Source organism: Sorex fumeus, unplaced genomic scaffold, assembly GCF_029834395.1.
Source record: "Sorex fumeus unplaced genomic scaffold, SorFum_2.1 ptg000122l, whole genome shotgun sequence".
Lineage (NCBI taxonomy): Eukaryota > Metazoa > Chordata > Mammalia > Eulipotyphla > Soricidae > Sorex > Sorex fumeus.
In genome coordinates, this window is record NW_026606179.1 from 20,394,902 (window position 1) to 20,419,318 (window position 24,417).

Consider the following 24,417-nt stretch of genomic DNA (forward strand, 5'->3'; position numbering starts at 1 on the left):
TAATAACTGTATTGAGTCTCTTTAGTCTTGACCACTTTCCCAAAGTGGGTGATACCCCAGGATTGCTGGAACAGTCCAGGGGTTGGTAGTAGACCCAAATGCAGTTGGGGGACAATTTCTTTGCTTTTAAAAGATAAATTTCCAGAGATGACTGAGCAACTTTTTTAGGGAAAGGGAACGGTAGACCAAATAAGCTTGGAATCCTGTGGTTAGGAAGTATTACACTCAAATTACATTTAATTTTCTGAGTCTAGAAAACCTATTATTTTATTTATTTATTTTTTGCTTTTTGGGTCATACCCGGCTATGCTCAGGGGTTACTCCTGGCTCATGCACTCAGGAATCACTCCTGGCGGTGCTCAGGGGACCATATGGGATGCTGGGAATCGAACCTATGTTGGCCATGTTGGCTGCATGCAAGGCAAACACCCTACCCGCTGTGCTATTGCTCCAGCCCCAAAACCTATTATTTTATATAAGGCTGTCTTAGCCTCTGAAAATTAACTCCATGAGGAAATGTATTGTTCATTATCCTCTCCTTCAACCCAAAACAGTGTCTGGCAAATATTCTGTACTCAATATTCACTTAATGAAGGTCTATATTACTATGTATAAGTTAATATTTATATCACTGTCACTGTCCTTCCGTTGTTCATCGATTCATCGAGCTGGTTCAGTAACGTATCCATTTTTTTTGAGACTTGCTGTTACTGTGTTTGGCATATTGAATACGTCACAGGTAGCTTGCCAGACTTTGCCGTGCAGGCAAGATACTCTCGGTAGCTTGCCAGGCTCTCTGAGAGGGGCAGAGGATCCGAACCCAGCTTGGCCGGGCTGGCTGCGCGCAAGGCAAATGCCCTACTGCTGTGCTATCGCTCCAGCCCTAATATTTATATATTATATAGTAAATTTAATCTGTATTTTACATTCCTGAATTTCTTTATCTCTGTTTTGGCGTCATACATGGCGGTGTTCAGGGCCCACTCTTGGCTCTTCACTCAGGCATCATCCCTGGTCATGTTCTGAGAACCATATAGGGTGCTAGGGATGGAACCTAGGTTGGCCATGTGCAAGCATGCACCAGACCCAAAGTACTGTCTCTCCAATTTCAATTTTATAACCACTAGATACATTTAAATCTTTTTCCTGTTACACAGAAAAGTTTAAATGCTAACAAAATTATTCAGATTCGCCCACATTTACCTAGATTTCATGCCTTTTTATAGGATAGAATTTGTTTACTGATTTTTATCAATTAATTGTGCTCTATGATCTTGATCAAAATATAAATTATTTTTGGTGAGAATGTTTCCAGTTTGTTCTCATGCTCAGTTTTCTTCAGAAATGTTCTAAAGCTGGGTACATATATTATAACTTTGCTTATGTCTATATTGACCAATCACCCATAGCACAAAGATTTTCATTTATGCTCTGAATCTTTTACATTTTTTCAATTTTGATCTGCTCAGGTATGGTCTGCTTTGTCCACTAAGGGGTCTTGTTTTAGCTGTTAGGAGTTAATGAGCTAATACATATTGAATATGTAAATCAGTGCCAGGTGCTTAGTAGGTAGTTAACACAGGTTAGTTGTTGGACATCTGCTATATTTGATGCACTATGTGAAGTATTTTACATGCAAATTTCTTACTGAAAATGCATCAGTCTACAAGAGACACCATTTAATGTAATACATTTCTACAATACAGCATCTCTTAGTAACCCTATTTTCAGAACTAAAACCCTGAGGTTTAGATAAACCAGGCAAATTGCTCAAAGGTACTAGAAATACAGTTTTTCCAAAATCCAAGCTCTCAGGCCTAAAAGTGCCTAGCTCCCAGAGAGGGAGAGTAAAATAAGGTTGAGAAATATATGAAACATAGAGCACACCATAGACACATTTAATGATTGAATGTCAACTTAAGAATAGCAAAATTAAAAAAGTTTTAACCAGAGACATTGATATGTGAGGTCTTATACTTCAAAACTAAAACTTTGGGTACATGGTGGAAATTGTACTTAATGGAATCAATGATATAGGGAGACCCAAATCAGATGAAATCTCTAGCAGTGATCCAGGTGAGATACATCTTAGACCAGGGATAACATTAGAGATGGAGAAGGGTATAAATGACATAAATATTTCAGAGGGTCTATAGGATTTGGTGACTGACTGGATTGGGTGGTGAGAGTGACTCCACAAGATGGATTCTCTGATGATGAGCAAGGTGTGCGTGCTGCCTGAAGGTTTTTTTGCATTCCTTACATTCATAAGGTCTTTCTCCAGTGTGAATTCGCTGATGTTGGGCAAGGGATCCGCAATAGCTGAAAGCCTTTCCACAAACATTACATTCATAAGGTTTCTCTCCAGTATGAACTCTCTGGTGTTGAGTAAGTGATGAGTCATTACTGAAAGCCTTCCCACATTTAATGCATTCATAGGGTTTCTCTCCAGTATGAACTCTTTGATGTTGAGCAAGATAGGCAATCTGGCTAAATGCTTTCCTACATTCCTGACATTTATACGGTTTTTCTCCAGTGTGAATTCTCTGATGTTGAGCAAGGTGTGAATTCTGGCTAAAAGCCTTTCCACATTCCTTACACTCATAGGGTCTCTCTCCAGTATGTATTCTCTGATGTACAGTAAGGTATGCACGAAGACTAAATGCTTTCCCACAGACATTACATTCATAAGGTTTCTCACCAGTATGAACTCTCTGGTGTTGTGCAATGGATGATCTATTGCTAAATGCTTTCCCACACTCAATACATTCATAGGGTTTCTCTCCAGTATGTACCCTCTGATGTTGAGCAAGGTAGGCAAACTGGCTGAAGGCTTTCCTACACACCTTACATTCATAAGGTTTTTCTCCCGTATGAACTCTCAAGTGTTGAACCAGGTGTGCATTTTGACTGAAGGCTTTCCTACATTCCTTACATTCATACGGTTTTTCTCCAGTATGAATCCTTTGATGTTGAACAAGATTTGACCTCTGACTGAACGCTTTCCCACACTCTATACATTTATAAGGTTTCTCCCCAGTGTGAATTCTTTGATGAAGAGTAAGCGATGAGCTCTGGCTAAAGACTTTTTCACAGTCATTACATTTCAGAAGTTTCTTCTCCGTATAGATATTTTTAGGCCTCACGGTAATTGAACTCTTTTTAAAGGTTCTCCTAAGTGTTTCATGTTTATATACTTCCTCCTCTTTGGGGAGTACCTGTTGTTTATGAAGCTGTATTTTTGAATACAAGGATCCCCAAGATTTGTTGTCTTCCTGTCCTCTTTCATCAAGGGCATCATCATGAGTGATCATCTCTTTCTTAAAACAAGCTTTCTGATTCCGGGGGTGTCTTTCAAGATGATCCTCACATTTCCAATTTTCTCTCAAATGCTGATAATCAAGGCTTGTAAGTTTTCCTAGTATCTTTTGTGATGAGTGTTCTTCATAAATATTCTGCTTTGCGGTTAATTCTTCAGTTTCAGATATAGGTTCCCAGCCTGAAAAATAAGAAAGTATTTTTTCAGCCATATACCAAAAGGTACATTAATAGAAGTGCATGTATAATGTGAGGTTTATGACTTAGCAGAAAATAAAATCTGGGGCTACTGAGATAGTAAGGTGTCTGCCTTTCATGCAGCTAGCTCAGGATTGATCCCTGGCATCACACAGTCCTGCCAGGAGTGATCCTTGAGCACAAAGCCAGAAGAAAGCTCTTTGAGTGCAGCAAGATGTGACCCCAAAACCCCTCCAAATAAAATCTAATACAATTACTTTCTTAGTGCTGATGTGTAGAACAGAAACTAAAAATATGTCATGCAAGTAGTTGAGAAGAAATGAATAGAATAAAAAATTCTGTAAGATATATCTCAATCAGTTCAAAAAGAAATTATCTCAGCTGAGGCAATGACATATGTTCCAATCTGTTGAGCTTTCTCCCCAGCCCCATGATGAAGAGTTTTGAGTAAACTCATTATTGTTAGTTAATGAAGAAGCTAGGGTACCCCAGGTACAATATGATGATTTAGATCAGATACATAACAGCAATAGCACAGCAGGTAGGGCGTTTGCCTTGCACACAGCCGAAACAGCTGACCTGAGTTTGATTCCTCCGTCCCTCTCATAGAGCCCTGCAAGCTACTGAGAGTATCTCACCCTCACAGCAAAGCCTGGCAAACTACCCGTGATGTATTCGATATGCCAAACATAGTAACAAGTCTCACAATGTTATTGGGCCCACACAAGCAAAATCAATAAACAACGGGAGGATAGTGACAGTGATATAACAGAGGTACAGTGAAGGTGATCATATTCTGACTGTACTTTATGAGGAATTTTTAACATCATCGTTGTTTAATGTAATAGAAAAATATATGCATGCCTAAAAAATTGTATGTACTTTGCAAAATAAAAGTGTAATCAGCATCTACACTAAAAGGAATAACCACGGGTACAACAGGTTTATTTTGCAAAATACAGAAGAATTAAGAGTTTAGTTTTGAAAATGATCATTTTAAGCTACCATTTAGACTTTGATATATAAATGCCGGAAAGCAAAGTCATAAAATACTGAGTTTAAGATAAAAGTACGCATAGCATGTAAACCCTGGTTGGATCTCAAAACCCAGAGCACCCTTAAGTGGCCCCTAGAGAGGAAAAAAAAAGAATATTCTTAGCTATAGATTTTAAATTGGAATTTTCTGGCAAATAGATAAACACACTACATAAAGAGAATAGGTGCCGATAAAAAGAATAACCATCAAGGCCTGGGGAGCTAGTATAGTGCTAAGGTATACTAGTCTTTATACTCAGCCAACTTGTATTTGGTACCTGGCATACCTCATGGTCCTCCAAAACCTACCAGGAGTGATCCCCGAGCACAGAGCCAGGACTAAGCCCTGAGTACCACTGGGTATGGCCCCTAAAAACCTAAAATATTAAAAATACTACAAAAATTCCATAATTTTTCCTATAAATAGAAAAGTATTGAAAAGATTAACCCTGAATAGGAAATAAAAATCTTTGAAAAGAGATTTTCAAAGCTGGAGGTTTCATACTTCTGATTTTAAAACTTTGCTAAGTGCTGGAGTAATGATACAGCTGGTAGGGTGCTAGCTTTCCATGCAGCCAATCTTGGTTTGACCCCTGGCACACCATTTAGTCCCCCAAGACTGCCAGGAGTGATTACTGAGTGAAGACAGGAGCAAAACCCTGCCAGGAGTGATTACTGAGTGAAGACAGGAGCAAAGCCTAGTGTGGCCCCGAAACCAAAATAAACAAAATGATGAACACTTGAAATATTTTCCACTAAGATTAGGCACAAAAATATCCATTATTACTATTATCATTCAGTATAATATTCAAAGTCCTACTCACATCAATTAAGTATGAGAAAGGATTCAAACCGGAAAAGAAGTAAAACTGTCACTTTTTGCAGACATGACACTATACATAGAAAATCCTAAAGAGAGTATAAAAAACGAGTGGAACAATAAAAGAGAAAACATTTTACCCTCGTAAAATGTCAGGGTAGAAATATCAACATAGTAAAGTCTCTGTATTTTTGTATGTAAGCAATGTGTTACAAAAATTTTTTTAATTCAATTTTAATTATATTTTTAAAATCTGGGACTACAGAGATAGTACAAAAGCAGCCAATTTGGGTTGAAATCCCATTATCCCATATGGTCCCCATGTACTACTAGGAGTGATTCCTGAGTGTAGATCCAAGAGTAACCCCTGTGTATTGCTGAGTGTGGCCCACAAAACAAAATATTGACAAAAATAAATTATAAAAAATCAAATACCAAAAAATCAACAGGAATATTTATTTATTCATCTAAGTCTACAAATTCATTATTGAGATAAATAGAAGATACAAGGACATGGAAAAAGATTCCTACCCAAAGCATTATACAAACTGTGGAAGCCCTATCAAAATTTTCATGTAATTTTTTTTTAAGGACAGCAATTATTAAGTTTGTATGAACATCCTCATACACATAAAACCAAAAAATATTGAGGATAAATAAGAGGAAAGGCATTGTATTCCCTAACTGTAAACCACACTATACAAGTATTTTAGGCAGTGTGATACAGGATTAAAAGCAAACACTCAGATCAGTGAAATAGAACTGAGATTCCAACAATAACCCTCAAACATCTAAACAGTTCACTTATGACAAAGAGTATAAATGGAAGAATAAAGCCTGTCCAACAAATGGTTGAGGAAACTGGTTACCATGTGTAAAAGAATGATAGTTAACAATAATCTCATACTCAAAAGTTAACTGAAACTGGATTAAACACTTTGATATTAGACCTAAAGCTGTAAAATACATCAAGGAAGACAAAAGGTATTACATCAAACTGAAAGCTTCTGCACTACAAAATTTTCAATAAGTAAAGAAAGAAAGGGCCCAGAGAGATAGTATAGGGCTTAATGCCTTTGCATTGCACTCAGTCTACCCAGGTTTGATTCCCAGGCACCACATTTGGTCCCCTGAGCATCACCAGGAGTGATCCCTGAGCACAGAGTCAAGAATCAGCCTTGAGCACCACTGAGGATGGCCCAGAAAACAAACCAAAAAAAAGTTTTTTTAAACTAACAGTTAAAAAAAAGTTCCTGGTGCCAGCATGGTAATATAGCAGGTTGAGCATTAGCCTTACACATGGCTGACCCTGGTTCAAATTCTGGCATCCTATATAATCCCCTAGCACCATAAGGAGTAAATCCTGAGTCAGAGCCAGGAGTAACCCCTAAGCACTGCAAGGTGTGGTCCAAAAACAAAACAAAAAGTAAAATAAAATAAATTCTACTTAATAGGAGAAAATATTAACAGCAAACAAATGATAAAGAACTAATATCCAAGATAGACAAAAATTAAGAAATTCAGGAGGCTGGGGAGATATTCAAAGGGTCAGAGCACATATTTGAGTGGGGGAATTCTGGGTTCAATTTCCAAAATCACATGATCTCCTAAATACCACTGCAAGCAACCCCTGAGCAACTAAGAGTAGCCCCATGCATGAACTCCTAGTGGGGAGACTTCCAGATAAGCCACCAATTCCACTCCTTGGAATATATCCCAGGGGCCCAAACGTGCAATGCAGAAAAGGCATCTGCACTCTTATGTTCATTACAGCACTATGTTCACTACAGGCAAAATCTTGCAACCCAAGTGACCAGGAACAGAAGACTAGATAAACTATGGTACATATACACAATGGAATATTATGAAATCTTGCAATTTGATACTATGTGGCCTGCTCTGCAAAGCATAATATGGAGAGAAGGTAGTCAAAGGGAGAGGGACAGACACAGAATGACCTCTCTTATGTGGAATATAATGAAATGGAGTGGGGGAATATCGAATACCCAAAGGCAATGGAGGGGCTGGAGCAATAGCACCGTGGGTAGGGCGTTTGTCTTGCACGCGGTCGGGCCGGGTTTGATTCCCAGCATCCCATATGGTCCCCTGAGCACCACCAGCTGTAATTCCTGAGCACAGAGCCAGGAGTAACCCCTGTGCATTTCCGGGTGTGACCCAAAAAGCATAAAAAAAAAAAGCAATGGAAACGAAGAGCAAGAGAACTAACTGGTCTTCAGTAGGCAGCTTGCCACTGAAGTAGGCATGGGGGATGGGGGTGGGGATAAATTAAAGAAGGGAATATTAGGACAGTGGTAGAGGAGGAAAGTACCCACTTGAGAAGCAGGGTGGACAATGGAAGGGAAACGAGGGAAGTGGACACAGGTGAAGGGATTGGTGTTGTAACATTCTACACTTGAAACTTTATAATGAATAAATTTGTAACTCTCTAAATTACAAATGAAAAAAGAAAAGAAAAAGGGAGAAGAGCAAAATAAGTGACTTCCAGAGAACATAGGCTAGCAGGAATGAGGGAGAAAAAAAATGCCAGCTAGTCATGCAGAGATGGCTCAAAGGCCTGGAGCACATGATTTTGCATGTTGGGATCCTGGAATTAATTCTTGGTACCACCTTGTTCCTTGAGCATCAGTGGGAGAAGCCCCCAAGCACTGACGTGGGAACACTCTCCACGCACCACAACCTGTGACCAAAATAATAAGCCAATACCCATATTATCACTGATAATCAGGGCAATACAAATCAAAACATCAATGCTATATCACTTAACAGACAGGTGTTTATCTTAAGGGCCAGAAAAAAGAACTGGTGTGGTAGAATGCCCTCCTTGTACATAGCCAAATAGTGGGTATACCAATAGGCTCAATGCCTATCAAAAACTTTTAATAAAAATCAAAAAGCAGATTAGGCAGATAGCTCAAAGGACTGAAGCACATGCCTGGCATGAAAGATCCTGAGCATGTTCTCTAGGAGCAGGACTGCATGGCCTCCAACATCAGTGGATACGTGGTCCATCTAGCCCTGTAACACCAAATATGCTGCCTGAGTAGCATATTACCTGGTGGAGCATCAAACTGTTAGGCCGAGCATTACTAGGAGGGGATCCAGGTGCTCTGCTCCTTAGAAGGCCCCAAACCAAACCAAAAGAAAACATAAAAGCAGAATATCAAGGGAAAGAGGGTAAAATCAACAAACAATAAATGAACAAAGTAATAAATTACCAATAGTTTATATGAATATACTATTCTTAAAAACTGTTGAAAGATTTGAAGCACCACCAGGAGTGTTCCTGAACACAGTCAGAAATAAGCTTTCAGTGCTCGCAAAGTTAAAAAGAAAAGTCTGGGGTCAGGGAGACAGTAAAACATGTAGGACATTTGCCTTGCTATGTGGCTGTCCTATGTTTGATCCCTGGCACCACTTAGGGTCCCTGGAATCAGGAGTGATTTTTGAGCACAGAGCCAGGAGTAAGCCCTGTGCACTGCTGGGTATGCCGCCCTCCAAAAACAAACAAAAAAAAGCCAGAATCATATAAAATATATTTCATGCATAAAAAAGTGAAAATGTGCAGATATATTTTGTTTAGAGATATATGGTACAACTATTAAAAATTAAGACATAGGGTTGAATACAGAGAGTAGGATGCTTGTCTTGCATGCAGCTGGGTTCTACAGTACTATATGTAGTTCTACAGCACTGATATTTCCTGAGCTATCTCCCTGGACTTGGAAGTGCCCTCCAAGTCATGGAGCAAAATTCCTGGTACTAATCTCAACCACTCCTGGGTGTTAGTGTCCCATTTTCTTGCTTTATGTTCCCCAGATGAATGCAATCTTTCTGTGTCTATCCCACTCTTTGTGACTCATTTCACTTAACATGATACTTCCCATGTAGTACCACTTGTATGTAAATTTCATGACTTCGTCTTTTCTAACAGTTACATAGTACTCCATTGTGTAAATGTACCAAAGTTTCTTTAACCAGTCATCTGTTCTCGGGCACTCAGGTTTTTTCCAGATTCTGGCTATCAGAGAGATGCAGATCAAAACAACAATGAGATATCATTTCATACCACAGAGATTGGCCCACATCCACAAGAACAAAAGCAACCGGTGCTGGCACGGATGTTGCGAGAAAGGGACCCTTTTTCACTGCTGGTGGGAATGCCGATTGGTCCAACCCTTTTGGAAAACAGTATGGACGATTCTCAAAAAATTAGAATTTGATCTCCCATTTGACCCAGCAATACCACTCCTGGAAATATATCCCAGAGAGGCAAAAAAGTATAGTCGAAGTGACATCTGCAATTGTTTGTTCATTACAACCAGAATCTGGAAACGGTGACCTTTTCAAGAACGTGCTAATAAGGGATGAAGAGGTTAGAACTCTGAGCCAGGCTCAGTTGATACCTGCAAAAGCTTTTGCCTATTTCCTCTTCACTCACCTGAACACACGCTTTGTGTGAGCTCTCTCTTCACCATCCAGGGCTCTTTGCCTTGTTCCAACAATAATATTACACTTGGCTTAGAAAAACAAAGACCTGCATGTTAAAAATAAAAACAAAACCAGAATTTGATCGTGTTGTATATATTCCAGAACCCACTTCCAAATCTTTGATGATTAGAGAAGAGGGAGCTTACAGTAAATCAGGGGAAACTGGAAAGGATATGTATCCAAGGAGAAGCACTGAACCTTCCAACATGGATTAATAACTGATCTGTTGACTACCAACTCCATGAATATTAAGCCATTACACTGACTGACACGGGCAGCAGACAGAGCTTCAGCTAAGCATTGCAGATACTATCCAAATATATATATATATATATATATATATATATATATATATATATAAAATATGGGGGGACAACTGGCAGTGCTCAGGGCTTAGTACTGATTCTATATTTCTATGTTTGGGAATCACTCGTGGCAGGGCTCAGAGGACCATATGGGGTGCTAGAGATGAAACTCCAGTCCAAAGAGAAGGGTGTGTGTGTGTGTGTGTGTGTGTGTGTGTGTGTGTGTGTGTGATGCCGGGATCAAACCCAGGGCCTCAAATCTAAAAGGCAAGTGTTTACCACTGAGCTCCAACACCAGGAGCTGTACTTGGGAGTATAAGTTCAATTCTGTGAGTTTCTTACCCAGTGAGACTAAGACCCTGTAGTTCTCCAACATCACATTACTGTATAGATGCCTTTGAGAAGAATTCAGACAATCCCACTCCTCCTGGGAAAAGTCTACAGCCACATCTCCAAAGGTCACTAACTCCTGAAAGGAAAGAAAGAAACTTATCTTTTACTGTTGTCTCCTTCATTGTTCTGCCCCTGTATACTGTACACTAAATCCTCTCTGATTTTATACTGTATACTGGATCCTCTTTGATTTTACATCCTCAAAGTGTCGTATGTGGGGCTAGAGCAATAGTACAGAAGGTGGGATGCTTGCCTTGCAGGGAGCTGACCTGGGTTTGATCCCTGGCACTCCATAACGTCCACCAAGCACCAGCAAGAGTAATTCTTGAGCACAGAGCCAAGAGTCAGCCCTCAGAGTCACTGGGTGTGGCCCCAAAAAAACAAACAAAAATCACAAGTTCCCCCTAAGATCATTCTTCTTGGACTTTGTTTTTGCCTTTGGGCTACAAACGCCAGTGCTCAGGAAACTATAAGGGATGCCAGGGAACAAATCTTGGTCTGCTGTCCAAAGACAAGGATAGCCTTAGCCCATTATATTATCTTTTCCCCTCTGACCCATTCTTTGTAGATGTAGCAATGCTCTTATCCTACTCCCTACTCCCCAAACCTATTTTTTTTGTGTGTGTGGGGGGGGGTTACACCTAGCAGTGCTCATGGGTTACTCCTGGCTCTACACTCAGGACCACTCTTGGCGATGCTCAGGGGATCATATGAAATGTTGAGATTGAACTCAAGCCCTCACATTGAATCTCTTAGAAGGACCTGGAAGCCCTGAGCACAGCTTGGCAGCATGCAAGCCAAGTGTCCTACCCACTGTACTGTCACTTCGGCCGCATATTGTTTTGTGTCACTTCACTGCTTTATCATTTATTGTATGTATCCTATGTCCAACAAAATATAAGGTTCATGAGAACAGAGTGCATTTAAAATTTTTTTATCACTGCTATATGTGCAGAAAAATAATAGTACAGGTGAGGGTATTCAAATAAATGGTAATGGATTGAACTAACAAATGGCTTAAAAGGTCCAAGAAGGTGTAAGATTTCAAAAATGAGACAATAAAATGCTTGCTACAACTCTGAAAACTATCAGACCAAAGAAAATCATTAGTCCACTAATATTTAAATAATTCCCTAGGCAACCTGGTGGTCCTTCGCTCCCGGAGGGTCACCATATTGATGCCAAACTTAGTGCGGACACCCGATCGGCATAGCGCACTACAGCCCAGAACTTCTGCTGGAGCGATAGCACAGCGGTAGGGCGTTTGCCTTGCATGCAGCCAACAGGGCTGACCCGAGTTCGATTCCTCTGCCCCTCTCGGAGAGCCTGGCAAACTACTGAGAGTATCTCGCCCTCACGGCAGAGCCTGGCAAGCTACCCGTGATGTATTGGATATGTCAAACACAGTAACAACAAAGTCTCCAATGGAGACGTTACTGGGCCCGCTCGAGCAAATCGATGAACAATGGGAGGATAGTGATGATGATTTAAATAATTCAGTTCAAAGTACTTAAAAATCTTAAAAAACACATGTATAGGAATGTCTCACTATCAATTCTGCTTCTGCTAATGCACTGGCAGAATTCTTGAAACCTGAATCTCTGCTTCATGGTTCAGAAGGATTCCAGTGCTCTCAGTGGTAACCACTTGCTGACTGAAAAGTAATGAAAGTGATGTGTATATGTGTGTATATATGTATAAAAGAAAGGAATGGTAAGGGTCCAGAAATATAGTAAGGTGCTTGCCTTGCATGTGACTGATCCAGGTTTTATCAACATCCCATATGGTCCCCCAAGCCCATCAGGCCCCTGAGTGCAGAGCCAGGAGAAAGCCCTGAGCATCTTGGGGGTGTGGCCCATTTAAAAAAAAAAACAAAAGAGCAATGGTCTTACCCTGCTGTTCCCTCTCCCTCTCACCGTGCTTCATATATATTTATGCACATACACACATACGTACTTATATTTGTATATCTTACAAAATTAGAAGAGGTAAATCTACCAAAGCAAGAAAGGACTAATACGTGTCTGATATATATTTCATAGTTAAAAAAACCATTTCGGGCTGAGAGAGAGCACAGGGGTTAATGAACATGCCTGGTATTTAGTCAACCCCAATTTGATCCCTGGCACCTAGTCACCAAGTACAGCACTGGAGGCCCCTCCACGCTTCGCCAGGGGTAGTTCTGGAGGCCCTAAGAGCACCACCAGGAAGCTAGGTAATCCCTGGCATAGCAGGGCTAGAATAGCTCCGCTCCCTCAAGCCCTCACACTGAATCTCTTAGAAGGACCTGGAAGCCTTGAGCACAACTTGGAAGGCTCCCATCAAAATAAGAAAGAAATGAAACTGTCTCTGGGGAATAGAAATTGCTAAAGTGATTTCTAACACTCAAGGATCATTTTTCTCATTTAATTATATGAAGTAGTTTGTGAATGTCTTCCTTCTTGCCCCAGCAGTAACATGATGATCTATAGCACACAAATCAAACTTTACTTGTTTTGGTGGTGTTCCGGCTTACTCGCAGCTCTGTGCTCAAGAGCCGGGGCTTGGAGGACCAATCTAGTGCCAGGGATTGAAGCCAGGTCAGCAGTATGCAAGGCAATTGCTCTACCTGCTATACTATCACTCCAGCCCCTTCACCTTTTTTTAAAAAATAAGGTTCACACTTAGTTGTTTAGGGGGAACGTGGTTAGAGGTGTCCCATGAGATACCAGATATGTACCTCAGGAACAACAGGACCAGGCATGTGCCGTTTCTACCTGAGACCTCCCTCTACCTTTTGTTTTTCATAGAAATGTGGTTCTTAGCTAAGAGGACTCCCATAAAATCCTGACAGTGTGATAACTTTCTTCTTGCCCATGCTCCTTGTACCAACAGCACCTGGAGGTGAGACTGGTAATTCATCACTCTTTGTATTTGTTCTGGATCGTTCCTTCTCCTTCCGCCCTAAAGGATCATATGTTTTAAACATCATAAAATCAGAAGATACCTTGATTCTTTCTGTTCTCATTATCTACTACTTTCTACTAGAAACCATTATCTGTCATTTCTCTATAACGTCAACATCTGGTTCACTGTCAGTCTCCCAGTGCTCCTGTTATAATGGCTAGACACTTCAATATCCTCATAAATATTCCTACGATCTGGCCTCTCAATTCCTTAATCCTCCCCACCCCGCCCCAATCCCCACATACCTCCTCCAATAATATCTCATCCTTCACATGTTTCCACACCTTCATGGTCATGCCCCAGACATTGTCATTACCAATAACAAATCCCCCATAATCTAAACTATTGTTTCTCATGTGGGGGCCAGATGATGCCCTGTGAGCCCCCAGGATATTTCAAGAGGCCAACAGTAAAAGCTGTGTCAGATCAGTGAGCCAAAAGGTAGGAAAGGAACCATGGAAGGAAACAAAGTTTGAAGGGGACCCTAGTGTTAAAAAAGGGGTGGGGCAAGGAGCAATAGTACAGAGGTAGGACATCTGCCTTGCATGCAGCCAACTTGGCTTTTATCCCTAGCACCTGTATGGGATCCAGTAAAAATGATCCCTAAGCACAGAGCCAGGAGTAAGCCCTGATCACTGACAGGAATGGCCCCAGAACCTATGTATATAAATTATATAGCATTCTGAGGAATGGCCTCAGAACCTATATAAATTATCATTTACATATATATTATAATTTGTATATAATATAAATATGACTGGAGTGATAGCATAGCAGGTAGGGCATTTGCTTTGTATGCGGCCAACCTGAGTTTGATTTCTCTGTCCCTCTCAGAGAGTCTGGTAAGCTACTGAGAGAATTCCGCCTGGCAAACTCCCCGTGGCGAATTCTATATGCCAAATACAATAACAAGTCTCTCAATGGAGACATTACTGGTGCCCGCTCGAGCAAATTGATGAAAAATGGAGGACAGTGACAGTGACAATATAAATATATATTAAAATATATACATGTATTTTTTAACAGTTCAGAAACACTAATCTAAACTTTTATGTTCTGACTTCCAACTTTTGATATCTTATACTCCAATTAGGGTAATTCTTTGACCCTACTAGGACCTGCATATCACTTTATTATTTTTTTGTTTGGGGGCCATATCCAGTGGTACCCAGGATTTACTCCTAGCTCTGCACTCAGGGATCATTTCTAGCAGGAGGGAGAAACTTTCGAGGAACTATATGGGGTGCCAGGGATCAAATCTAGATACAAGGCAAATAACCTACCTGCTGTACTATCACTCCAGTCCCTGAACAGCTGAACTTTGTTGGAACAAAATTATACAATACCAATCATGCTAATTAGTGTCATTTTAAATTCATGATCCCTAACCTCAAGTGGGCCAAAAAGCTACCCACAAGATTCAACTCTCCAGTTCATTAATTTTCCTATGCTTCTAAATGAACATTTGATACTTTCTCCGTTCCCCTCAAATTTTTTATTTTTCGGTCTTCTATTCTTAATCACTTCTAACCTTAACCTTTCTTTCTTTATTTAAAAGTTAAATGTTGGGTTGGAGCAATAGCACAGCGGGTAGGGCGTTTGCCTTGCATGCGACCCACCCGGGTTCGATTCCCAGCATCCCATATGGTCCCCCGAGCACTGACAGGAGTAATTCTTGAGTGCATGAGCCAGGAGTAACCCATGTGCATCGCTGGGTGTGACGCAATAAATAAAATAAAATAAAAGTTAAATGTTGGGGTTGGAGAGAGAAAACAGGGGGAGTTGGATGCTTGCTATCATGTAGCCAATCCCAGTTGGATTCCTGGCACTACATATGGTCTCCCAAGCTCTGGTAGGATCAGGAATAAGTCCTGAGCACAGCAGAGTATGGCCTAAATAACACAAAATAAAAGTTAAAAGGCATTCTGGGGCTGGAGAGATAGTACAGCAAGTAAGGAGCTTGCCTTGCACACAGCTCACCTGGGTTCAATCCACAGCTTCCCATATGGTCCCAGCAGCAGTGCCTGGAGTGATTCCTGAGTACAGAGCCAGGAATAACTGCTGAGTATTTCCAGGTGTAGCCCCAAAAACAAAAAAGCAAGCAAACAGAAAACTTTCCAATGGTTCATTTCTCCGAATTTGAGCTGTTTAGAGTTTTATGACAATCCTAAGTAGACAGTTTGATATGTAAATCTGAATTTCAGGAGAGATATCTAGGCTCTAACAGTCTAGTAATTGTTGGCATGTAAATGGTATTTAAAGCCATGAGACAGGGGCTGGAGCGATAGCACATCGGGTAGGGCGTTTGCCTTGCATGCAGTCGACCTGGGTTCGATTCCCAGCATCCCATATGGTCCCCTTTGCACCGCCAGGAGTAATTCCTGAGTGCAGAGCCAGGAGTAACCCCTGTGCAACGCCAGGTGTGACCTCCCCCCCCCCCCCAAAAAAAAAGCCACGAGACAGGATGAGATCATAAAAGAAGTGTGGAGAGAGCAAATAAGAGGATCAAGGAGGCTGGGGCGATAGTATAGTGGGTAGGGCGTTTGCCTTGCATGCGACAGACCCGGGTTCAATCCCCAGCATCCCATATTCTCTGAACACAGCCAGAGGTAATTTCTGAGTGCAGATTCAGGAGTAACTCCTGAGCATCGCCAGGTGGACCCAAAAAGGAAAAAAATAAATAAAAAGGATCGAGGCCTATGCCCTCTGAGTTAATAAGCATTTAATTAAAACTTTTTGAATAAACTAATGGGAGTAGGCTGGAGCAATAGCACAGGGGTAGGGCGTTTGCCTTGCACGCAGCCAACATGGCCAACCCGAGTTCGATTCCTCTGCCCCTCTCAGAGAGCCCGGCAAGCTACCGAGAGTATCTCGCCCGCGTGGCAGAGCCTGGCAAGCTCCCCGTGACATATTTGATATGCCAAACACAGTAACAACAAAGTCTCCAATGGAGACGTTATTGGGCCCGCTCGAGCAAATCGATGATCAACGGGAGGACCTTTACTTTACTGTTAATGGGAGTGATCCGTTGAGCTCAGAGCTAGGAATAAGCCCTCTGCACCACCAGTTGTGAACACCACCCTCCTGCACCTCCCCCTGCCCAAACAAAAATAGAATGCTTTATGTTTTAGTGGGTAGCTAAACTCACAAAAAGGAAGCTAGTGTGAACAGAACTCAGTGCATAAGCTCAGAGACAACCAGATTACGTAGCATGTTGCAGGCCAAGCCAAGGACTTTAGCATATGACCAGTTATCCAGAAAATTCTGAGCAGAAGAAAAATTAATGTCTGCTGGTTTTGAAAACCAGGAAAATTATTTTAGAAAAAACACCAACACACCTGGTACATAGCTTTGAGAAGTTCCAAAGACATCCTCCCACCTCGTCTTTCTTCTCTCCAGAAGTGGCAGGATCTTCAGACAGCTGAGAAGGGGGTGCACACATGAAAAACTGTGCTTTTCTTGTATGAGAATCACAATCTTGCTTCTTTTGGCTTCTTTTGTCTCCTTTCAAGGGAAGCACCTTCCCTATAATAAAGAAAACATAATGGAGGCCTAGGAATTTGTTTCCATTCAAGTTAATACATGCCTGAATTATTTCCTAATTTTGTAACAACATATTTCCTAGATTTACAAATAGAGATTCTGAGGAATATAATCATTGACATATAAAGCCACCCAACTCATAAGCACCTGGCACCAAGATCAAATATCTTCCTGATCTTCCAGGCCTTTCCAACAGATGAATGGTTCTAAAACTTGGCACGTGCCATAGCTTGGCTAGCTTTAAACAGAGGTGGCTGGCACAGTCTCACTTCAGAGAGATTCCTAAAAACTCCAGCACCACCCACCTTCCAGCATACATGGCAGTCGGCGGCCGCGTGTATGCAGAGACACCCGAGCACATACTTCTAAGCCTCCAATTTTGGAAATCAGAGCCACGGCGGGCAGAGGGTTCAAGCGGCAGGCAGAGGTCAACCTCCCCACCCGACTTACAGTCTAGCTCTCTGCCATCAACCATCGAATCGCTCGCAGATACCGTCACACAAACGTGTAACAAACGGGTAACAGCGGCAGGAGTAGGGTCTGTGCGTCTCTGCACGAGTCACTCAGAGGGCCCAGGGACCAGCGTCGGGAGGGCCCCCACTGTCCAATCCTCAACCTACCGACTTGCAGAACAGAACCGCGGGCCAGCCCCGGCCCCGCCCTGCGAGCGCCACGATAGTTCCGCTCGGGCCCGCGTGCAGCCGGGAGTCAGAGATCGCAGCTAGCAGGGGCCCGAAAAGAAGCGACAGGGCTTTAGGCGGACACAAAAGGGCTCCCGGCCCGGTGTTCGCAGAGGCCGCTGGGAAATGTAGTCCAAACGCGGGAAATCCGCAGCACCGGCGCCACAGGGTGCCGTGGCCACAGCGCCGTTCGACTGGGACTGGGACACTGCGGGGCTCCCACGCCCGCCTCTCCCGGGATGTCCAGTGGAGCCTCGCAGCTCCCAGCCTGGGCGCGTCTGAGGGACACGGCCGAGCGTCACACTAGATCTGGATTGCTGGCGGCAGTCACAAGCCCACCTCCCTTAGCACCCCGATGTCACAATTGGGTGGCAGGAGGGGGGAAATGTGCATGCTGCACGCGCTGGCTTGTGCCCCTACAGTGGATGAGTATGCCTGAAAGGAGTCCCAGCTGTGCATGATCTTTCCACTCCTTCCCACCTAGATATAAATATCGCATCTCCAAACAGGTTTTCCCTGATATACCGCTCCTCGGGCTCTCCATGACTCTTGAATCTGACCACACGCTTTGGAACATGATGTAAGATTGAAAGTTTATGATGTCATAAACTTTATGATGTCAAGAATCAGGTTAAATGTAATGGAACTAGAGCGTCCCAATTAAAGAGCACCAGATCAGATTAGAAAGAAAAACGTGCCAAAGGTTGAAAAGTATAAGGATGGATGGGACTGGGGTTCAGTGATGCGTGCTTTTCATGTATGTGATTCATTCTTTACATGTGTGAGGCCCTGGGGTCAATCTCCCTGGAACGTCACCCCCCCCCCCCACCTCCCAAAAAGTACAAGTATGGCAAAATATAAAACTTTTAAATGGTTGATCAGGAAAGAAAGGGAGATAAACTATCCATAGGGCTATAACTTTTCCCTATCAGGAACAAGAGAGGTGATATCACTACAGATTTTACAAATATTGAAAAATTAAGAAATTATGGGTAACCTTAATTCAATATTTGACAGCACAAACTAGTAAATCTTATTACAGAAGAAAAAAAGTCTGAATAGAAAGTAAATAAGACATAAAATGAATTCAACTGGTAATTAGAAACCTTCCCACAAATATGGCAGACCCAGATGTCTTCACTGATAAATTCAGTTACAAATTTTAATATATTTTAGTTTATTTTAAATATTTCAATTCTAAGGGAATTTAAGGATGAAGGGAAAATTATATATAATTCTTTCAGCCTTAGTTAGGGGGATAACTGGTGATAGCCCTTAGGGTACCCTTCCTACCTGTGAACTGAAGTAGCAGCCACCACCTGAAAAAGAAATTCTGGAAGTGACAAGTGAGAGACCAGAGCAGTATCATAGTGAATAGGGAGATTGCCTTGCACATAGCAGACCTGTGTTTGATCCTGGGCATCCCATATGGCACCCCAAGCACCACCGGGAGTAACTGCTGAGTGAAAAGTGAGGAGTGAAAACTGAGCATCACCGGATGTGCCCCCAAAACAAACAAAAATAAAGTAATTTTTTTAAAAAAAGAACAATTGTGGGGTGAGAGTGACCATATTGCTGGTAGTTATAGTAAATCCTTGCACGTGGCTGATATAGGTTTGATGCCTTGCACTGCATATGGTCCCTAAATCCTGTCAGGAGGAGTAAGTCCTGAGTGCAGAGCCAAAAGTAAGTCCTTAAGCACCTCTGAATTTGTGCTCATGCCATATCACTAATGAAGAAAGGGGGTACGTAAATAAAATATTTTCCCCATCCCATCTCCATTTGAGATTAAACGAAAACATACCGTTTGTCATTTAAAATCAATACTATATTTTTTTCTGTTTTCTTTTCTTTTGTTTGTTTTGGGGTTATACGCAGCAATGCTTACTTCCTGGTTCTCAAGTTAGAAATTACTCCTGGTGGTTATTAGGAGATCATAAGGGATGCTAGGGATTCTGAGTCGGGCATGGACAATTACTGTCTCTCCTTCACGAACACGGCTTCCTTCTTTTACAATAAAGGAATGAGATATGTTATGATGGTTTATGACAAAAAAGCAGAAGTATAATAATTTTCTTTGTAAATAAAAATTTCATTTATGTGGGAAATCTTTTCTAATAAAAATCATATTCTGTAAAAAATAGAGGAATGAGAAAAGAGAAAGTGAAAGAACAAATAAATTGTAGTCAAGAAATAATAAAACCAAATTGCAGTTTCCTAAATGTTAGTTGGTTTAGTTGCAATGGTTTTTATTTTTTTAAAGTTAGAGACATTAATTTGTAATTGTTTGCAATGCTTTGGTCTTATTCCTGGCTCTGTGCTCAGGGATCATTCCTGACAGGGCTTGGAGCATCATATGTGGTGCCAGGGACTAAACCTGGGCCAGTGGTATGCAAGGCAAGCGCTATAGCCACTGTACTATCTCTCTTGTCCCATCAGCATTCTGAAGTAAATTATCCAATTCCATTTTTAATAGACACCACCCAATTGTTACTGGAACTGATTATCTTCAACTTCCTTTCCCAACAGTGCAGGAGGTGTGTGTCTCATTGATTAGCTTCCCATGATATGAGATCTGATCTGTCATATTGGCAAATTGTTCACAATAGAATCTTACTAACTTACTGGATGAAATGTTACAAAAGTGACAACAAAGATGACAAGAAGAAAACCTGTTAAGACACACAAAAATTAAGTCATAAAGCTTATTATAATGGGGGGAAAGGCAACTTAGGCACAAGAGAAAAATGATGAATCTATAGTAGTATCAAGATAGTCAAATGGGGCTGGAGAGAGAGTACCGTGTGTAAGGCACTTTCTTTGCTTGTGGCCAACCAAGTTTTGATCTCCAGCACCCCATATGATCCCCCAAGCCCTGCCAGGAATGATCCCACCACACATAATCAGGAGTAAGCTCTGAGCACACAGGTTATGTCACTCAAAACAAAACAATAAGATTTACTAAGACCAAGATCAATGTCAAGAAGGGCAAATTCCATAAATTCCTGTTAACTCAATATAGCAGGAAGCTATCACATCTCAGTGCACAATTTATGAAGATGAGTAAAAATAACAAACAAAATCCTAACACGTGAAAGGAGAAATACACGTCTATAAACATCCCCCACCAAAATTAGGGATACTAAACATCCAACTGTTTCTCATCTCTTTAAAATTTGTACTAAAAATAAAGGCAAAAATTCTACTGCTAAGATATCTGAAACAAGTATTAAAAACTCAATTGGATGATCTATTCTATGCCTTGTTGGGATACTCTTGTCTCTTCCCAGTGATTCACAGCTTTCAGGCTGAGTCCATTATCTAGAAAGGAGCATTGTGACAGAGTCTTCTATGTAGCCTAGAAATAGTATACTCCTTTTGACTTTAAATACTTTCATGGTAATCTTATGAGCTGAAAGACAAAATACCTTCCAGGACTACAAATTCCCAAAAATTAGTATGCTGAAGACTGCAGCTTTTTTTTTTTGAAAAACTGTGGGCCAACACTAAATGCCACCAAAGCCTTAGCTAGTGTTTGCATGGATATATTTATTTCACGCTCATGAAAAATTGCAGTCTTTAATTTTCATTGTCAGTCATTCAGTTCCTCTGAATTTAAAGTGAAAACCAAATGAAATAGAGGGAGATAAAAATTAGTCTAGGGCCAGAGCAATAGGACAGTGGGAAGGGCATTAGCCTTGCACGCTGCCCACCTGGGTTCAGTCCCAGGAATCCCATATGGTCCACACCGAGCACCACCAGGAGTAATTCTTGAGTGCAGAGCCAAGAGTGATCTCTGATCATTGCCGGATGTGACCCAAAAAAGAAAAAAAAAAAAGATCTTTTCAATCTTCTGGTTAGTCTTGGATTTTGTTCCTGATTCCTATTTATTTTCATTGCAGATGGTAGAGTTTCTTTGACTTCTTGACATTAACTTCCATTTAACGGTTCCATGTTTTCATCTTCAACAGTACCTTCTATACAGTATCACATTTATTCATACAACACATCAAATGTGGAAACAACAGTGTGTGGTGGTGAAAGCATGGGTATTTCAGTAACAGACAAATCTCGTTTATTTTTTCCTATTTAATATCCTATTTTACAACTGACATGAACTTAACCTAGTAAGTTTCAAGATTGAAACAGGGATCACCAGTCAGAAACCAGAAGTACACAAATAGCTGGGACAAACACACATGGCTGAGAAAATAACACAGTTAGAAAACGGTCGCAAGACTATACTTTCCGACAATGCGATTATGTAATCGCACGACCCGGAGTGTCACTGGACCTCGGATTCTTTCAGCCCCACACATTTCCTACCCCAAATTCCACAGCTGAAATCTCACACAGCGCCACCTACCCCCGCCCCCCGCCCTCCGCCCTCCGCCCCCCGCCCCCCGCGCCTTTTTTCCGACAGTTCCAGGAATACGAAACTTAGCTCACCTTCACCCGGCTAAAATCCAGTCCCGGGTGAAGGTCAGAAAAGAAGAAACTAAACGGACAGAGCTGAACTTGCTTCACGGACTAGGCAGCATAACCCCAAGAATCATAAAGATGCAGTGAACAGATCAAAGGGAAAGACTTTCCGCTGGGAACAGATTTGGGGCCGCGAAGGCGTCTGGGAAATGTAGTCTGGGGCAAGGCTAAAACCAACGGCTTTGGAAAAATTCTTCTCAGAACCAAATTGCGCTCCCGAGCCCCGAACGCCGTCCTCAAGGGAGGTGGCCCCGAAGGAAACGCTCGACAGTCACCGTGGAAAAGGATACGCGTCGTGACACCCAGCTGTTAGTCCCACTGTGGGCAAACGGCCAGGCCACGCCCACAAGGGCCGCCCCGCCCCCCCGCGTCCGAGGCGCCTCGCAGGGGCCTCTGGGAAGTGTTGTCCCGCGTCTAACGGACCGAGGGAGGCTCACCCGCGCTGGCCCACAGCCTGAGCTGACCCGAGCGGCGCCTCCTTTCATCCGGCGCTCAGCCGTGCCACGGGGGCGGCGCTGAGGTGTGGAATTGGGACCTGTGTTCGCGGGCTCGGGGTGAGTCGCCGGCGAGCCGGGACCGAGCACCGGCCTCTTTGTGAGGGGCGCGAGTCGGGGCCTGCGGACCCGGTCCCCGTGCGGGTTGGAGGATGCCGGGCCCAGCCAGGCACGTCGTGGCCGGCGACTCCCTGAGGCCGAGTTCGCTGGAGCGGGAGGCGCGTTGTGTCTGTCTTCGGCACACATTTATGGTCGGGTGTGGTGGTGGGGGTCGCGTGTGGACGTGGATTTGGGGGGATTGCGGTCTTCCGTTCTTGGTTCCGTGTGAACGCGAGTGTGGAATCGGGAGTGAGGGAGAAGCTCCGAGGATGGAAGGCAGAGAGGACCATTGTGTGTGGAGATTGCGAAACCTACCGGGGCTCTCTGGGGATAGGGACATTGGCAATTTTTTATGTTGCTGCATCAATAGCCCTAAGTCTTAATCTGGATATTTGCTTACTTTAAACTGAATTTTTGTGTATTTAGCGACGTTGCTTTGTGCGCATCCCCAGCCTTAAATGATGAAATGCAGGAAAATATTAAGAGGAAACAAAAATCATTCATAAATCTACCAGCTGCTGTCAAAATGTGCTCCTCCCTCAGAATACATATTCATGTATTCATGAATATATAGCTGTGCGGCTGCGTAGTGTATGGTCAGTTACCTACATTTGTCTTTTAACAAGACATGTTATCGTCCCATTTAAGCAATTATAAATCCGCAATTATAAATCACTTAAAAGTTTTTCATGGCATACATTTAACATATTCTTATAATATGCTTCTTTCCAAAGTTCTGAAATTATTACTCATAGTGTGTTTATCTGCAATTATTTGAGACATGTTGCAATGCCATTTCCTACATTTTAATTTTTATCTAGGCCTCTTTGAAGTGAAACTGATAGATCGAAATGCATGAACTTATTAAGCATTCTGTAAATCTGTCCAGTTATTATAATAATGATACTAATTTCCAACCCAGGATTTATACCATTCAAAGATCCTGAAAAAGAATTGATATCATTAATATCAGTAATGTTTAATTACCTCATATGTAAAATAATTTTTTAAATTTTCATTTGAGGTGGTTTGATAAGTGTTGAGTTCCCATGTTTAAAAAATCTTGGGAGTCAGAGATGTAGCTCAGTGAGAGAACATTTGCATTTCATTTTTTTAGGCCCTGCAGTCCATCACAAAAAATAAGAAAACCTTTTTTTGTGGACTTCCTGTTGTCAAAAGTGTTTTTCTATTTTCCTTTTTCCCCCCCAGGATTCTTCATATATTAAGGATTCACTTACTCATCCTCCCTCTGTCTGCTGAATGCTTTCTTGTCTATATGAAAGGAACAATTCTAGATGCTCTAGATAGAACTTAGAACTTACAAGGGACATCGAGCTATCATGGTCCTTACACTATTTTGGGCCAGATAACAAATAAGGTAAGTACCCAACATAACACATGTTAATAATAACAAATACTAAGAGGAAAAGCAATTAGGAAGTTAACGTAGAATTAGTGATGTGTTGGAATAATGTTTTAGGTGTTAATATATGAAGGATATAAAGGAACTAATTATACATGTAACTGAGGGAAGGTTATAACAACAGTTGTAAAGGCCCTGGAGGGGAATAATGAATGTTATAAAGGAAGGGGCT

General features: G+C 41.8%; 3 protein-coding genes across 3 annotated transcripts in view; 2 read left to right on the plus strand and 1 right to left on the minus strand.

The window, feature by feature from the left end:
• LOC130043949 (zinc finger protein 420) overlaps window positions 1-24,417 on the plus strand; it is a 91,827-nt gene that overhangs the window by 46,149 nt on the left and 21,261 nt on the right. Inside the window, exon 5 of the mRNA XM_056136472.1 lies at window positions 24,032-24,200. The gene's annotated coding sequence lies outside the window, so the exon portion shown is untranslated. The remainder of the gene's footprint in view (window positions 1-24,031; window positions 24,201-24,417) is intronic.
• Window positions 1,883-17,788, minus strand: LOC130043964 (zinc finger protein 570). Its single transcript, XM_056136501.1, has 5 exons — window positions 17,688-17,788; window positions 16,863-17,049; window positions 10,528-10,654; window positions 9,831-9,926; window positions 1,883-3,499 (listed from the first exon to the last, which is right to left on the minus strand). Exons 2-5 carry the CDS (start codon window positions 16,893-16,895, stop codon window positions 2,151-2,153), a joined length of 1,605 nt encoding a protein of 534 aa, XP_055992476.1. The 5' UTR covers window positions 16,896-17,049; window positions 17,688-17,788; the 3' UTR covers window positions 1,883-2,150.
• LOC130043950 (zinc finger protein 569-like) overlaps window positions 24,059-24,417 on the plus strand; it is a 34,328-nt gene continuing 33,969 nt past the window's right edge. The window contains 1 exon segment of the mRNA XM_056136474.1: window positions 24,059-24,200. The gene's annotated coding sequence lies outside the window, so the exon portion shown is untranslated.

Bases quoted from the DNA above. Each gene is read 5' to 3' on its own strand.
- LOC130043964 (XM_056136501.1), bottom strand. From the start codon at position 16,895: ATGTCTTTGGAACTTCTCAAAGCTATGTACCAG. The intron at 10,655-16,862 runs GTGTGTTGGTGT...CTTTCCTTTCAG, and splicing joins TTCTCAAAGCTATGTACCAG to GAGTTAGTGACCTTTGGAGA. The intron at 9,927-10,527 runs GTAAGAAACTCA...TTTAACATGCAG, and splicing joins CAGGGTCTTAGTCTCACTGG to GTCTTTGTTTTTCTAAGCCA.